At 73.2% G+C, this 16,227-nt stretch overlaps 3 protein-coding genes across 7 annotated transcripts; 1 reads left to right on the top strand and 2 right to left on the bottom strand.

Moving 5' to 3' along the window:
• Window positions 1-20: 20 nt before the first annotated feature.
• WBP1 (WW domain binding protein 1) lies at window positions 21-2,129 on the bottom strand. The gene is made up of 4 exons (XM_082052065.1): window positions 1,993-2,129; window positions 1,824-1,926; window positions 1,559-1,720; window positions 21-1,047 (listed from the first exon to the last, which is right to left on the bottom strand). The coding sequence occupies exons 1-4, from the start codon at window positions 2,059-2,061 to the stop codon at window positions 407-409; spliced, it is 975 nt and encodes a 324-aa protein (XP_081908191.1). The 5' UTR covers window positions 2,062-2,129; the 3' UTR covers window positions 21-406.
• A 750-nt stretch (window positions 2,130-2,879) lies between these two features.
• Window positions 2,880-4,824, bottom strand: INO80B (INO80 complex subunit B). Its single transcript, XM_082051172.1, has 5 exons — window positions 4,677-4,824; window positions 4,406-4,589; window positions 4,014-4,129; window positions 3,657-3,838; window positions 2,880-3,481 (listed from the first exon to the last, which is right to left on the bottom strand). Exons 1-5 carry the CDS (start codon window positions 4,720-4,722, stop codon window positions 3,017-3,019), a joined length of 993 nt encoding a protein of 330 aa, XP_081907298.1. The 5' UTR covers window positions 4,723-4,824; the 3' UTR covers window positions 2,880-3,016.
• A 1,672-nt stretch (window positions 4,825-6,496) lies between these two features.
• Window positions 6,497-16,141, top strand: RTKN (rhotekin; the record flags this gene model as incomplete). Of its 5 annotated transcripts, XM_082050933.1 has the most annotated exons (14): window positions 6,497-6,568; window positions 7,267-7,516; window positions 9,521-9,720; window positions 10,062-10,123; window positions 10,625-10,678; window positions 10,741-10,858; window positions 11,586-11,810; window positions 11,998-12,092; window positions 12,669-12,775; window positions 13,223-13,354; window positions 13,426-13,591; window positions 14,016-14,120; window positions 14,584-14,692; window positions 15,359-15,483. In XM_082050933.1, the coding sequence occupies exons 2-14, from the start codon at window positions 7,346-7,348 to the stop codon at window positions 15,363-15,365; spliced, it is 1,551 nt and encodes a 516-aa protein (XP_081907059.1). In that variant the 5' UTR covers window positions 6,497-6,568; window positions 7,267-7,345. The 5 variants fall into 5 exon arrangements, with proteins under 5 accessions (XP_081907059.1, XP_081907060.1, XP_081907057.1 ...); XM_082050934.1 differs by lacking the exon at window positions 15,359-15,483 and having other exon boundaries at window positions 14,584-14,696; XM_082050931.1 differs by lacking the exon at window positions 14,584-14,692 and having other exon boundaries at window positions 6,499-6,568; window positions 13,226-13,354; window positions 15,359-16,141.
• Window positions 16,142-16,227: the final 86 nt, after the last annotated feature.

Below are 16,227 nucleotides of genomic sequence, written 5' to 3'. Positions count from 1 at the left end.
AGGCAGGCACGGGGCAGCTGTTCTTCCACATCTTTAATGGTGCAAGAGCTACGTGGCTGCGCGGCCCCGGCAGCGGGGGGACGCCCCACGGCAGCGTGGGGGGACGGGGCAGGCGCGGGGCCCCGGGAGCAGTTCGGGGGTTGGGGGGGCTGCGCCGCACGAGGTACCAGATACAACAGGGGGGCGGGAGGGTCAGTTGGGGTGAGGGGCCCCTGGGGGCTCCACACTGAGAGTCCAGACCCCAGGATGCTGCCCCAACCCCCAGCAGCAGGATGGGGGGCCATGGGGCAGCCCGCCCGCAGTGCTGCCCGTCCCGAGTGCCCTCTGAGCAGGGGGGGCTGCACCCGCCACTCCCCACAGCTGCTCCAAGGCAGGGGGGCAGCGCCCGCTGGGGGGCAGCGCAGGCTCAGACGGGCAGCACGGGAGACCCAGGCCCCTCGGCGCCCCCGGGGCCCGGCAGCGCGCAGTGCGGGGGGGGTCCGGCCTTGCCCAGGAGCTGGGAGCCTTCGCCCTCACCCTCCTCCTCCTCCGGGCAGCGTCCCACCTCGATGCCCGAGTCCCCCGTCAGGCGCCGGTGCCGGAAATGCTCGTTGCTGCTGCTGCCTTCCTCCCGTGCCGCACCGCCCTCCTCCTCCTCGCCCTCCTCGATGTCGGAGCAGGGGTGGCCGTCGGCCTCGAAGAAGTCCACGGTGGAGGAGAACAGGGCGTGTTTGGGGGGTCCCCCCCGGGCCGGCGCCTCCTCGGGGGGCAGCTCCCAGCTGGTGCTGCTGGTGCCGCCCTCCTCGCTGGGCGTGCTGGCGCGGCTGCGCTCCGTCTCGTCCGTCACCGGCGCCGACAGCGACGTGCTGCTGGGGGACGTGGCGCAGCTCGACTCGCAGGAGCAGCTGGTGCAGTTCTCCGAGCTGGGCGAGAGCGTGAGGCTGCCGGAGCCCGGGCGGCCACGGGGGCCGCTCAGCTGGGCCAGGATGGCGCTGTACGGCGGCGGCGGCGTGCTGGGCTGGTGGGCCACCTCCTCGTAGGCCGGCAGCTTGAAGGAGGCCAGCAGCCCTGCGGAGGGGCACGCATCAGCGCCGAGCCCGGGCAGCCACCGGCCCCAGAGGGGGTGAACCTGGAGCCGCAGCCCTGGGGGCCCTGGGGCAGAGCTGGTGGGGGGACATAGGGGCCGGCGGGGGGAGCGCAGGGGCGGGCGGGGGGGAGCGCAGGGGCGGGCGGGGGGGAGCGCAGGGGCTGGCGGGGGGAGCGCAGGGGCTGGCGGGGGGAGCGCAGGGGCTGGCGGGGGGGAGCGCAGGGGCGGGCGGGGGGGGGAGCGCAGGGGCTGGCGGGGGGGGAGCGCAGGGGCTGGCGGGGGGGAGCGCAGGGGCTGGCGGGGGGGGGAGCGCAGGGGCTGGCGGGGGGAGCGCAGGGGCGGGCGGGGGGAGCGCAGGGGCTGGCGGGGGGGGAGCGCAGGGGCTGGCGGGGGGAGCGCAGGGGCTGGCGGGGGGGAGCGCAGGGGCTGGCGGGGGGGGAGCGCAGGGGCTGGCGGGGGGAGCGCAGGGGCTGGCGGGGGGGCCACACTCACTGAGGTCCATCATGGAGGCGGGGTAGTTGCAGGCACCGTGGTAGGCGATGAGGTTGATCTCCCGCTGCCGCTGCTGCTGCTGCAGGCGCAGCTTGGCCCGGCGGTGCCGGTAGGCGCAGCAGCAGCTGAAGAGGATGAGGATGGTCCAGAGCAGCCAGAACCCTGCGGGGGAAGCGCGGGAGAGCGCGGGGTCACCCTCCCCTCGGGCCGGCCCGCGGGGCTGCGGCTGCGCCCCGGCCGCAGGGTCCCCGGCGCCCCCACTCACACCACAGCTCGTAGTAGTAGGTGCAGCAGCCGGTCTCCCCGCAGCAGTGCCCGGTCTCGCACACGTAGGGCTGGTTGTTCACCCCCGGGCAGAACTCCCGGGCCTGCGGGCACAACCGTCAGCCGGCGCACCCGCCAGCGGCCCGCTCCCCCCGGCGTCCCGCCCGTACCTGCTGCTGCTGCCGGCCCAGCAGCGCGGCCCAGGCCCCCTCGGCGCCGCCGCTCCCGGGCCGCTCCATGGCCGCGCCTACAGCCCCGCGCGGCCCCGCGCCGGCTCCGCCCGCTCGGCCGCCCCGGCCCCGGCCCCCGCCGCCCGCAGCAGCAGCCGCTGCCCCGCCGCCCGCCCCGCCGCCGCCATCGCGGCCGCCCGACCCGCCGCCGCCGCCCGGGCCGCAGCCTTCGCCGCCGCCATCACGCCCGGGCCGAAGGTGCCGCCCCCCGCCGCCGCCGGCGGCCAATCCGCCGCCGCCTCGCCGACACCCGCCAATCGGGGCCGCCGCCGCCGCCCTGTCTCCGCCAATCGGGCGCCGTCTGCCCGCGCCTCACGCCCAACAACAGAGACAAAGGGACCGAGCCCCGCCCCCGCCGAGATTGGCGGCCAGTACCTCCAACCGGAGGCGAAGCCCCGCCCCCCGGGCGTGACTGACGGGGACACCAGCCAATGGTGATCCCTCCCTGCCCGGCGGACTGGCACAGCCGCCCCTGGCTGGCCGGGCGTTCGGAATAGCGTGGCGAACGGGCGGCGCAGGCACAACCCTGGTGCGTGATTGGCGCGGCGGGAGACCAATCAGCACCGCCGCTCGCTGCCAGGAAAGATCCCAGCCAATGAGCCCTGCGGCAGGATGGGTCCCCGCCCCCGCGACGGGCGGGCTGTACCACAGCGCTCCTGGGGCGGGGGGGAAAGAGAAGATTTTACCATAATCCTTCCGGGGGGGGGGGGATAGGGAACAGGACGGGCTGTACCACAGCGCTCGGGGAGGGGGGGCGAAGGGCTGTACCACAGCGCTCCCGGGGGGAGGGCGGTCTGTCCCCCCCCCCCACCGGACCCACACTCGTCTCCTACTCCAAAAGCCTTTAATCAGCCCCACGACGCCGGACCCACCCCGGACCAGCCGCAGCCGTGCCCCCCGCCCCCAGCCCCGCTCAGTCCACACCGGGGCGCCCCACGCTCCCTCTGTCCGTGCAGCGCGGCCCCTACGCCACGGCGGCGCGCAGCTGCAGGTTGCGGCGGTAGCAGGCCAGGCTGCAGAGCGGCAGCCCGGTGCGCGAGCAGCTGTAGCGCTTGTGGTTGGAGCAGCCGGTGACGCCGCAGAGCACGGGGGGCGGCGCGGCGGGCGCGGCGGCGGGCGGCAGCGGCAGCGCCATGCCCGGCGGGAACGACACGGTGATGCGGTCGGCCGCGTTGCAATAGTGCACGACGGGGCAGGGCGCCTGCTTGGCCTTGCGCTCCCGCAGCGTCTTCACCTTGGCCTTGTTGGTCTTGGTGAGGCGCTCGATGGTCTGGTTCTTGTTCTCCTCCGCCTTCTTGGCCGCCTGCAGCCGCCGCTTGCGGGCGCGCTCCTCCCGCTTCACCAGCATCTCCTCCGTCAGCTCCTTCGCCTTGTAGCCCATGGGCAGCTCCAGCAGCGGCTGGCTCTGCTGCTTGTGCAGGAGCGCTTTCTGGGGGCACAGGGCAGCGTCACAGCCTGGCCAGGGCGCCCCTGCCCCCCAACTCCAGCCCCGCTCTGGTTCTGGGGCCCCCGTCACACCCCGTCTCACCCCAGCACCGGCAGCACCAGCCCCGCGGCTGCGCCCCAGCCCTGCCCGGGCGCCCGTGACCCCCGGGCCCCCTCACCTGCCGGGCCGTCAGCAGGGACTCGTCCACCTCCTTCTTGAGCTCCCCGTTGTCGTCCAGCTCGCCCTTCTCCAGCGCATCGAGCCAGCGCTCTTCCTCCTCCTCCTCCTCCTCGCGGGTGGGAAAGCAGCTCTCGGAGTCCAGGTCGGGCAGTGGTGAGGGGTCCAGGTTGCTGTCCTCATCTGGGCGGGCAGTGGGGGCACAGGAGTCACGGGGGTCACCCCATCCCGGGACAAGGCGACAGGAACCGTCCGTGCCCCGGCACAGGGGAACAGCCACACCCCAGCACGTTTGGAGGGGCCAGAGCATTCCCACAGGGTCCCCTCCTGCCCCGAACCCCCTGCACCCCCGGCTCACCCAGCCAGGCCCGGTACTGCTCGATGGGCACCCCCTCGGTGGGCTCCTCCTCGTCCACCACCATGAGCGGGGAGGGCGAGCGCGGCGGCTCGGGGACCACTGTGAAGGTCGGGACGCTGCGGAGAGAGCGGGGGCGGTGAGGCCGGGATGGGACACGTGTCTGCGGGCGGGGGGAGAGCCCGTGCACCCCCGTCCCGCTCACATCTTGGTGCCGGAATCTGCCCGGGTCCTGTCCCACTCACCTCTTGGTGCCTCTCGGTGCCGGGATCTGCCCCGGTCCCGTCCCGCTCACCTCTCAGTGCCGGGATCTCCCCGGTCCCGCTCACCTCTCGGTGCCGGGATCTCCCCGTCCCGCTCACCTCTCGGTGCCGGGATCTCCCCGTCCCGCTCACCTCTTGGTGCCCAGGATCTGCCCCCCCAGCTTGATGCGCAGCTTGAGCTGCGGCTGCCGGGGCTCGGGGCCCGGGGGGGGCGGCCCGGCCGCCTCGTGGTGGTGCCGCTTCTTGTGCTTCTTCTTGTGCTTCTTGTGCTTCTTCTTGTGCGCGCCGTGCCCGCCGCCCGCCTCGGCGTCCTGCCCTGCGGGGTACGGCGGTCAGCCCGGCCCGGGACCCGGCCCCGGGGGCCGCCGCCGCGCGTCCCGCCCCGGCCCGGCCCGGCGCTCACCGCGCTCGCCGCCGTCCATCGCGCCGCGCCGCCAGCCCGCGCTCATCCGGCGCCGCGGGCCCGCCGGCCGGGGGAACCGGTTCCGCGCGGACCCGCTTCCGCTCGGCGCGGTGACCCCGGGCGGGCGGGCGGGCGCAGCGGCGCCGCTGCCGCCATCTTTGAAGCGGGCAAGGGGGAGCGCGGCCCGGGCGGAAACCCGCCCCGCGGGATCCTTGGGCCCGGGGCGGCGGTTTCCGGCGGGCAGCGCGTGTGAGTGTGCCCGCGGGCACGCGCTGCCGGGCGCACGGGGCTGCGCTCACAGACACGCGTGCTGTGCACGTGTGTGTGTGTGCGCGCGCGGGGACACGCCCCCGTGCCAGCTGTTGCCCACGCGTGTGGACACACACACACACACACACACAGACACACACACACACACACACGGTCCGCTGCAGCTCCGCCGGCGGGCGCCGCACGTGCACACCCGTGTCACCCCCCGCCCCCCGGGCCCGCAGCTGCCGCGCTGACTCGGGCCATTGTCCTGCCCGCGCCAGGAGCCGCCCGGTACCGGCCCCGCTCCCAGCCCCCGCCCGCCCGGCGCGCCCCGCGCTGCCCGGCAGCCCTGCGGGTCGGCGCAGGCCGGGAGCGGCGCGTCCCGGTGCCCCCGGCGCGTCCCGCCCCGTGCCAGGTGCGGCGGGGCCGGGGAGGGGCCGCAGCGGGGAAAGTCCCGCGGGAGCCGGAGCGGCCCAGGATCGGTACCGGCGCCGGCACCATGTTCTGCCGCAACCAGCGCAGCCGGGTGACGGTGGCCCGCGGCTCGGCGCTGGAGATGGAGATCCGCCGCGGCCGCTGCCGGCTCAGCCTCCTGGCTGACACCGCGCAGGTACGGCCCCGCCACCGGCCCCGCCACCGGCCGCGGGCACGCAGCAGGCGGCCGCTCCCCGCGCTCTGGCTCCCGCCGCCCTCGTCCCGCCCGTCCTGCCCGTCCCGCCGGCAGCACCGGCTGCCACCGGCCCAGCCGGGATTTCCCGCCGCACCGGCCGGCCCCGGTCCCGGCCCCGGCAGGGCGGGCAGCGCCCGCGCCCCCGGCACAGCCGCCCGCGCCACCGGCAGCGCGCCAGCCCGGCGGCACCGCGGCTCCTGCTGCTGCCGGGACCCGGGGCCGGGGGCTGTCGGGGCGCCGGGGCGGGAGCCCCGCGGGGCCGGGGTGGGGGGCGCCGGCACCGCACGGGGTCCGGGATGCCCCGGGGGGGCTCCGCGGCGGGGGCCGCAGGGGACGCGCCGGTGGGAACGGGACCCTCGTCCTGCTGGCACGTGGCACCCGGCGGCGTGAAGCGGGGGGCGGTGCAGCCGGGGGTCCCGCACAGGGGGTCGTGCGTGTGAGGGTCTCATATGCACACAGGGGTCGTGGTGCGTACAGGGGGGTCTCGGTTCCTCCGATGACAGCTGCACATGGGGGGTTGCCTGGTGCACTTTTGGGGACGTCCCCGTGCACATGGGGGGGTCCCGGTTCGCCCGGTACCGTCTGCACGTGGGGGGAGTCTCGATGCACACAGCGGGACACCGGTGCACTCGGGGGGGTCCCCGTGCACACGGGGGGAAGTCCTGGCGCATTTCCAGGGGGACCCAGTAGCCCCGGTCCTGCATGCACATGATGGGGGGTCCCGGTGCACGGGGGGTCCTGGTGCACACGGCTGGATCCTGATGAACACGAGAGGGCATTTGGGGGGGGTCCCAGCACCCCCGGTCCCGCCCGCACAGGGGCCGGGGGAGTCCCGGTGCCGCCGCTCGTGGGGCCGGGCGGGGGGCGGCCTCTGTAAGCGGAGCCGGCGGAGGAGCGGCCGGGGGGCGGGCCGGGGGCGGGCGGCCGCCGCCTTCCTGTGCGCCGAGCGGCGGAGCGGGAGCGGCGGAAGGTACCGGGGGGTTGGCTCGCGCTGCTGCGCCCACCGGGGCCGGTAGGGGGCGGCGGGCGGCACCGGGGCCGACGGGGGTGAGGGGGGGCGGTACCGGAACCCCGTCCCCGCGCCCGTCCCGATCCCGGTACTCGGTCGGCTCCGCGCACCCCGATCCGACACCCCCCCCCAGCTCCCGAACGGCTCCCGGTCCCCGGCACCCCCTGTCCCGGGCCCCCCACCCAGCCCGTCCCCTGCGCCCGTCCGGGCTGCTGGACCCCTGTCCCTGCACCCCCATTCTGTCCTTGCAGCCGCGTCCTGTCCCTGCACCCTGTCCTGTCCCCCCCGTCCTGTCCCTGCACCCCGTCCTGTCCTGTGCCCCTCGTCCTGTGTCCCCCGTCGTGTCCCCCGCACCCCCCGTCCTGTCCCTGCACCCCGTCCTGTCCCCCCCGTCCTGTCCCCGCAGCCCCCGTCCTGTCCCCTGCACCCCGTCCCTTGTCCCCCCTCCCCAGGACCCCTTTTCTGTCCCCTGCACCCCTTGTCCCCTCCCTGTACCCCCTCTTGTCCCCCGCACCCCTTGTCCCCTCCCCGGCCGCCCCCGCTGCCCTTTCCCGCACAGTGTCCGGTTGTTCGGCGGCCGGGGGCGGTCGGTGCCCGATCGGGGGGGCCGGGCAGCCGATACCGGGGGGGCCGATGAAAGGGCCCTTTTCTCTCCGCAGCCGTGCGGGGGGTGGGCAGCGAGCCCCGCTCCTGACGGCGCTGGATGCCGCGGGGTCCGCGGAGGGGGACGCGGGGTGGATGCGGGACACCCCCTCCACCCCCCCCAGCCCCCCCGGAGTGAGCGGGGGGGCCCCGGTGGTCCCGATGGAGGTGGCGGGGAGGGGGCAGCGCCTGCAGATGCAGGAGAAGCTGCGGATCCTGGAAGATCTCAACATGCTCTATATCCGCCAGATCGCCATTAGCCTCCAGGTAGGAATCTGGGGACCCCCCCGGGACCCCCCGCAGCCTGGAGAGCCCGGGGGCCGGGGGTCCCAGAGGTCCCGGGCCGGCGGAGAGCGCCGCCCCCGTCCCGTCCTGCGGGGAGCATCCCCGCATCCCACCGGCGGGTTCCGGGGGGCGAGTTCCCGGGTGCTGCCGCCCCCCCGCCCGCTGCTGGGGGTTATTTATAGCACGGTGACGTCACTGCGGCTCACGGGCGGGGGGCCGGGGGGGGCTCAGGCGGCAGCCGGTACCGGGATGGAGCAGCAGCCGGTACCGGCCGGGGGGGGCCCGGGGGGTGTGGCTGTCGGTGTGTCCGCCCCATAGGGGTGTCTGGGCCATGGGGCACATCTGGGGGGTGCGTGGCAAATCCGTGGGGTGCGTGGTGTATCTGTGGGGAACGTGGGTTCCGTGGGGTGCGTGATGTGGCCGTGGGGCACGTGGCACATCTGGGGGGTGCGTGGTGTATCTGTGGGGTGTGTCGTTCCCTCGGGGATACACATTGTGGCTGTGGGGTGCATGCTGTGTCTGTGGGGTACGCGGCTCTCCCATGGGGTACGCTGCGTATCTGTGGGCTGTGTGGTTTATCTGTGGGGTGCACAATTGCCACATGGGACACATTATGAATCCGGGGGGTGCATGGCACATCTGGGGGGTGCATGGCACATCCGAGGGGTGTGTGGTGTATTTGTGGGGTACGTGGCTCTGCCGTGGGGTATATAATGTATCTGTGGGGTACGTGGCTCTGCCGTGGGGTACATGGTGTATCTGTGGGGTGTGTGGTTTATCTGTGGGGTGCATGGTGGCCCCGTGGGACGCATTAAGTATTAGTGGGACGTGTGGCATATCTGGGGGGTCTGTGGTAAATCTGTGGGGCACATGGTGCATCTGTGGGGCACGTGGGTCCCCTGTGTGGTGCCTGATGTGGCCGTGGGGTGCATGGCACAGCTGTGGGGTGCAGGGTGTATCTGTGGGGTGTACCATTCCCCCGTGGGGTGCGTGGCATGTCTGGGGTCCCGTGGCACATCCGTGGGGTACATGATATATTTGTGGGGTGCATGGCACATCTGTGGGGTGCCCGGTGTATCCGTGGGGTGTGTCATTCCCCTGTGTGGCACATGGTGTATCTGTGGGGTATGTGGCTCCCCCGTGGGGTACATGATGTATTTGTGGGGTGCATGGCTTATCTGTGGGGTACATGATGTATCCATGGGGTGAGTGGCATATCCGTGGGGTGCCTGGTGCACCTGTGGGGTACATGGCTCTGCTGTGGGGTACATGAAGTATCCGTGGGGTGCATGTCACATCTGGGGGGTGCATGTTTGCCCCGTGGGACACATTATATATTTGTGGGGTGTGTGGCACCTCTGGGGGATGCATGGCGCATCTGGGGGGTGCTCGCTGTCTCCATGGGGTGCACAGCTCCCCCCCGGGCAGGTTTGGGGGCTGTTGGGGGGCAGTGGGACAGGGGACCCCGGTGGGCAGCTGTGGGGACCCCCAGGAGCTGGCGGCTGGGTGGCCCCGGGGGTCACGGCGTGTTCCCCTGGCCGCAGCACAGGCTGCTTTGGGGTCACAGAGGCGGCCGCGGGGACTGACCCTGCGGGGGGATGGGGCTGGGGGGGTGCTGGTGTCCCCCCCGCGCTCAGACCTGGGCCGGGCGCCCCGAGCTGTGCTGAGCCAGGGTGTGGGGCCGGGACCCCCCGGGGGTGCATGGCCGGGACCCCCGGGGTGCAGAGCGGGGGGTGTGTGTGTTGCTCCCTGGCCCTGGCGGGGGGGGAAGTGGCAGCCACAGGGGCTGCCCCCCACCCCGTCCCCCAAACCCGTGTCCCCACCCCTGAGCGCCCATCTCGTGCCCCCTCACCCCGTGCCCTCCACTCTCTGCCCCCGTCCCGTGCCCTCATCACCGTGCCCCCCACCCCACGCCCCATGGTGCGTCACGTGTGTCCCACCACCCTGCCCCCGTGCCCCCCGTGCCCCGTGTGCCGCCCCCTGCAGGACACGGAGATGCAGCGGAAGCTGGAGCGCGAGCTGCGGCTGCGGGACGGCGCGTGCAAGCTGCTGGCCGCGTGCAGCCGGCGCGAGCAGGCGCTGGGGGCCGCGCAGTCGCTGCTGCTGTGCTCGGCGCGCGCGCTGGCCTACATGGCGGAGCTGCAGCGCCGCAAGGAGGCGCAACTGCTGCGGCGCGCGGCGCGGCGGTGAGCGCGGGAACGGGCGGGGGGCGCGGGAACGGCGGGGGGCGGGACTTCACACGGCACAACACAACACAGCAGCACAACAACACAACAGCACAACACAGCACAGCACAGTACAACAGCAACACAGCTCAGCACAACACAACAGCACAGCACCACAACAAAACAGCACAGCACAACAGCAACACAACAGCACAACAGCAACACAACAGCACAGCACCACAACAAAACACAACACAGTACAACAGCAGCACAACAGCAGCACAACAGTAACACAACAACACAGCACAGCAACACAGCACAACGGCACAACACAGCACAAGATGACAAATGTGTCCCCGCAGCCCCTCGGACACCGCGCCCGGGGACGAGCGCCTGCCCTGCCGGGGCACCGTCTGCCTCTCAGGTACGGGGGCCTGTGTGCGCCCCCACGTCCTGCGCAGCCCCGCATGCACCTCAGGGCGCACCCTGCACCCCGTTCTGCACCCCGTGTGCACCCAGCATCCCCATTGTATACCCTCCCATACTGGGGGGCCTGCCCCCTCCAGCACCCCTCTGTGCACCCTCCAATACTGGGGAGTCCTGCCATGCACCCTGCACCCCCGTTCTGCACCCTCCTGTGCATCCCCCTGTGCACCCTGCACCCCTGTTGTGCACGATCCCATGGTGGGGGGTGCTGTCATGCCCCTCCTGACACCCCCATATACACCCAGCACCCCCATCTCTGCACCTTCCCATGGTGGGGGGTCCTGCTGTGCCCCCCGGGTAGAGTGGGTGCCCCCAGTCCCCGCCCCCGTGCACCCTCCCATGGGGGGTCCTGGGTGCAGGCGGCCGGCACGGGGCCCTCGGGTGTCCCCACGGGGCTGTCCCGGGGGGCTCAGTCCCCTCACTGCCCGCCTGCCCCCAGACCTGCGCATCCCGCTGATGTGGAAGGACACGGAGTACTTCAGGAACAAGGGAGGTGAGTGGGGGCGCAGGGGGGTGCGCAGCCCCCCCGCCCGCGCTGACGCCCCCGCCCCGCAGAGCTGCACCGCTGCGCCGTGTTCTGCCTGCTGCAGCTGGGCGCCGAGATCCACGACACCCCCATGGTGCTGGTGGACCGGACCCTCACCGACATCTGCTTCGAGGGAGCCTTCCTCTTGTGAGCGGGCACCGGGACCCTGTGCCCCCAGGGGGGCCTGCACCCCCCGTGGACCCCTGTACCCTCCATGGACCCCTGCCCTCCTGTGCCCCCCAGGGACCCCTGTACCCCCCATGGACCCCTGTACGCCCCATGGACCCCTGCCCTCCTGCGCCCCCAGGGGACCCCTGTACCCCCCACGGGACCCCTGCCCTCCTATGCCCCCAGGGGACCCCTGCACCCCCCATGGACCCCTGCCCTCCTGTGCCCCCCAGGGACCCCTGTACCCCCCAGGGGACCCCTGCACCCCCCATGGACCCCTGCCCTCCTATGCCCCCAGGGGACCGCTGCAGCCCCCATGGACCCCTGCCCTCCTGTGTCCCCCAGGGGGCCCCTGCCCTCCTGTGCCCCCAGGGGACCCCAACAGCCCCCACGGGACCCCTGCCCTCCTGTGCCCCCCGGGGACTCCTGTACCCCCCAGGGACCCCCGCCCTCCTATGCCCCCCAGGGGACCCCTGCCCTCCCGTGCTCCCCCAGGGGACCCCTGCACCCCCCTGCCACCGCTCATTGGGACCCCTCCTCCCCCGGGGAGTCCCCTGCGCTCTGCTGGGGGGACCCGTGCCCTCCCCTGCACCCCCAGGGGACCTCTGCTCCCTCCCTTGGGACCCCCGCCGTCCCCCGCCCCCGGCGGGCTGCGCGGTGTGCCGGGGGTCCCGCTGGGTGACGGGGGGTGTGTGTGTGCCCCCAGCGCGGAGGCCGGGCCGGACTTCGAGCTGAAGGTGGAGCTGTACAGCGCGGCGCTGGCGGGGGGGCCGGCGCAGGGCAGCGCCCCCCGGAAGCTGGCCACGCGCCTCAGCACCTCGCTCGGCCGCTCGTCGGGCCGCCGCGTGCGCGCGGCCATGGACGGGGCGCCCGGCAGCCCCCCCGGGAACGGCGGCTCCGCGCCGCTGCTGCTGCCCGCGCCCAGCGTGCCGTGAGTGCCGCCCCCGTGGCCCCGTGGCCCTGTGTCCCCGTGTCGCCATGCCCCTGTGTCTCCGTGTCCCCCATGTCCCTGTGCCCCCATGTCCCCGTGTCCCCCATGTCCCCCGTGCCCCTCGTGCCCCCCGTGTCCCCTGTGTCCCCTGTGTCCCCCGGCCCCTCCGCTCACACGCTGTCCGCAGGGGCCCCCGGTTCCACCTGCTGGCGCACGCCGTGCTGACCCTGGCTGAGGTGCAGGATGGGTTCCGCACCCACGACCTCACCATCGCCAGCAACGGTGAGTGTGGCACGGCACCGTGTGGCACAGCACGGCATGGCATGGCACAGCACAGGGTGGCATGGCACGGCACGGCATGGCACAGCACAGGGTGGCATGGCACGGGATGGCTGGGGCTGCGTGTAGGCAGGGGTCTGCGGTCCTGGCTGTTTTGGGGGGTAGAGGGTTCAGGGGACCCAGTGGCACAGAGCACGGATGGGGCTGGATCCCCACTGCTCTGGGGGGAGATGGGGCTGGGGGTGCTGGTGGGGCTGGGGGGTCAGGGGGTGATGGGTGAGTGGTCCGGGGGGGTCGGGGGTGACGAGTGAGGGGTTTGGGGGGGATCAGGGGGTGATGGGTGAGTGGTCTGGGGCGGTCAGAGGGTGACGGGTGAGAGGGCTGGGGTCCTAGCTGCTGTGGGGGGCTGATGAGTCTGGGGGAGCTGGTGCAGTGGGGGAGAGACAGGACTGGGGTCCTGGCTGCTCTGGGGGTGCGATGGGTGTGGGGTCCCGGCTGCTCTGGGGGTGGGATGGGTGTGGGGTCCCGGCAGGTGGGGGGGGTCCGTGCCCCGGCACCCCAGGCAAGCGTCCCCCCCAGAGGAGAGCTCCTTCTGGCTGCCCCTCTACGGCAGCATGTGCTGTCGCCTGGTGGCGCAGCCGCGCTGCATGGCCGCCCCGGTGACCAGCGGCTTCCTGCTGCTGCAGGTGAGCGGGGACGGCGAGAGGATGAGCATGGGACAGGGACAAACATGGGACAGCAGGGAGATGGGACAGGGACTGGGATGGGGATGGGGGCAGAGATGAGGATGTGGACGAGGATGGGGACAGAGATGAAGATGGGGACAGCAGGGAGATGGGATGGGGATTGGGACAGGGATGGGAACAAGGATTGGGATGGAGGCAGAGATGGGGACAGGGACGAGGATGGGGACAGGGACAGTGGCGGGTGGTGGCTCAAGCGCGCTGCGTGTCAGCAGCCCCCACTGATGGGCTCTGGGCTGTGCTGGGAACAGGGGGATCCCTGTGCTGGGGAGGGGGCTGCCCCTGTCCCCCACACTGTGTGGGCGGGGGGTCCTGGCAGGGCAGCGGGTGGCCGGGGCGGGCGCGGTGTCGCGGTGCTGGCCGTGCTGACGGTGCCGGCTCCGCGGGCAGCAGCCGGGGGCCGAGGCGCCGAGCGGGACCCGCCTGTTCTGCGTCCTGCGCGGCACCGGGCTGCTCTGCTACCGCGAGCCCGGCCAGGCCGAGGGCGGCACGGAGCCGGCGCTCACCATCGCCGTCAACAAGGTACGGCGGGACGGGGCTGCGGGGCTGCGGGGGCTCGGGGCTGTGGGGGCTCAGGGCCGCTGCCCCCGCAGGAGACCCGCATCCGCGCGACGGAGCGCGAGGGCCGCGGGCAGCCCCACGGCGTGGCCGTCACCAACCGCTACGGCGGCGAGGAGGTGACACACACGCTGGTGGCCGAGAGCCAGGCCGAGGCGCAGCGCTGGCTGGAGGCCTTTTGGCAGCACTTCTACGACATGAGTGAGTGTGGGGGGCGGCGCGGGGACCCCCATCCCTGCAGGATCCCATCGCAGCGGGACCCCATCCCTGCATGATCCCATCGCAGCGGGACCCCATCCCTGCGGGACCCCCATCCCTGCAGGATCCCATCGCAGCGGGACCCCATCCCTGCAGGATCCCATCGCAGCGGGACCCCATCCCTGCATGATCCCATCGCAGCGGGACCCCATCCCTGCGGGACCCCCATCCCTGCAGGATCCCATCGCAGCGGGACCCCATCCCTGTGGGACCCCATCCTGGTGGGACCCCAGTCCCAGCAGTGCCCCATGCTGAAGCGCCCCCGTCACGGCGGGACGCCTCATCCCAGCGTGACTCGTGTCCCGGTGGGACCCCAGCCTGGCAGCCCCTCCCGCGGCCCCCAGTGGCACTGACCCCGTGTCCCCAGGCCAGTGGAAGCAGTGCTGCGAGGAGCTGATGCGCATGGAGGTGCCGCCGCCGCGCCGGCCGCCCGCGGTGCTGCCCCGGCAGGGCTCGCTGTACCACGAGATGGGTGAGCAGGGCCGGGTTGCGCCGCTGTCCTCTCTGCTCTCCGCTAACCTGCCGCCGGCTCCTCCCGGCACCGCCCTAATGCCGCTGTTCTCTCCGCTGCCCCTTCCCCTCTCTGCCCCCCCATCTCTCTGTCTGCCCCTTCCTGCCTTCCTGTCCCTTCCTGCCTTTCTCTGTCCCCTGTCTCTCTGTCCCTGTCTCTCCGTTCTGTCTCTCTGTCTCATCCCGTCTCTCCGTCCCGTCTCTCCGTCCCGTCTCTCCGTCCCGTCCCGTCTCTCCGTCCCGTCTCTCCGTCCCGTCCCGTCTCTCCGTCCCGTCTCTCCGTCCCGTCCCGTCTCTCTGTCCCGTCTCTCTGTCCCGTCTCTCTGTCCCGTCTCTCTGTCCCGTCTCTCCGTCCCGTCTCTCCGTCCCGTCTCTCCGTCCCGTCTCTCTGTCCCGTCTCTCCATCCCGCATGCGGTGGCTCCAGCCCTGCCTGGCCCGGCCGTGCCGCCCTCGGCCTGTGAAGGGCTCCTGCTGCAGGATAACGCCGTCTCGGCGGAGATCCGCGCTCTGCTCTCCTCCTATTACAGCGACAGGTGACGGGCGGGGGGCCGGCGGGGTCACCCCCACGTGCCGCAGCCCAGGCACCGCGGGACAGCGTGGGAATGGCCGGGACATGGGACGTTCCGGCACATCCCGGCTGCGCGGCACGTCCTGGCAGTCCTGGCTCTGGCGCTTGCCTGGCTGCCGGGCACGTGTGGCTGTGCAGCCACGGGACACAGCCGGTTCTCTGGTCCAGTGCATGTCCCAGCCATGAGCATGTTCTGTCCCCCCCTGCCCCAGGCCATGTCCTCGCCATGGGGACACCCCATCCTGGCCGCAGGGACACCCCGTCCTGGCCATGGGGACACCCCGTCCTGGCCGCAGGGACACCCCATCCTGGCCATGGGGACACCCCGTCTTGGCCATGGGGACACCCCGTCCTGGCTGCGGGGACACCCCGTCTTGGCCATGTGGACACCCCATCCTGGCCATGGGGACATCCCATGCTGGCCATGGGGACACCCCGTCTTGGCCGCAGGGACACCCCATCCTGGCCATGGGGACACCCCATCCTGGCTGCGGGGACACCCCGTCTTGGCCATGGGGACACCCCGTCCTGGCCATGGGGACACCCCGTCCTGGCGGCTGGCAGGTCCCATCCCCACAGGAGCGGGTTGTGGGTCTGGGGGGGCCGGCTGACCCCCCTGTTCCCCCCCCAGCTATTGATCCGGCCGATGACATCGAGGCGGTGACGGACATCCTGACGCGGCGGGCGGGGACCCAGGCGTCCGGGGCGCCCCCCTGGCTGTCCCTCTTTGAGGAGCCCCCTCCCGGCGCCCCCGCCTCGTGCCGGGCGCGCAGCCCCAGCCCCCCCCGCCGGCCCTGGGGCCGCCCCCGCACCCTGTCCCTGGACGCCAAGCTCAGCAGCCTGAAGGGCCGGGGGTCCCGGCGGGCGCCCCCCCCACGCCCCTCGCCCCCCGGCTCCGGCTCCAGCAGCGGCAGCGCCAGCCCGGCCAGCGAGCACGACCCCCCCGCGCCCCCCCGGCCCCTCCAGTCCCAGGTCTGAGCCTCAGGACCCTCGTGGTTGGGGGGACCCCCCTGCAGCCCCGGTGACACCGCAGGGAGTCCTGGGGGGCCGGGGGCTCCAGCATCTGTTCTTGGGGAGAAACTGGAATGTCTGCCGGCCGGGGCGGGGCAGGGTGGGCTCAGGGCTGACCCTGCCAAGGGGGGGCTGGGGGTGACACCCCTCATGGCTGGGAGTGCTGGGGAACCCCGGGTGGGTGCTCAGGGCAAACCCCGCTGGGTGGGTGCGGGTCTAACCCGGGGTGCACAGGGCCCCAGCTCTGCTTTCCTCACCTCTAACCGGGGGGGCCGCCGCCCCGACCCCGCTGCTGCCCCCCCCGCCCTTCCCGGGGGGCAGCGCCCCCGGCAGGGACCAGCCCGGCCCCCCGGGGACCAGAGCTGCCACCTTATTAATATGCATTAAAGTTTATTTAACAGCCGCTGTGTGTGACTGGGGAGGCGGGGGGGCCCTCTGGCCGCCCTGGGGTGTGCTCTGCACCCCCGCCCTGCGCCACCCCCGGGGGCT

Source organism: Streptopelia decaocto (genome assembly GCF_964273445.1).
Source record: "Streptopelia decaocto genome assembly, chromosome: 4".
NCBI classification, from domain to species: Eukaryota; Metazoa; Chordata; class Aves; order Columbiformes; family Columbidae; genus Streptopelia; species Streptopelia decaocto.
This window is presented reverse-complemented; position numbering and strand designations above follow the sequence as displayed.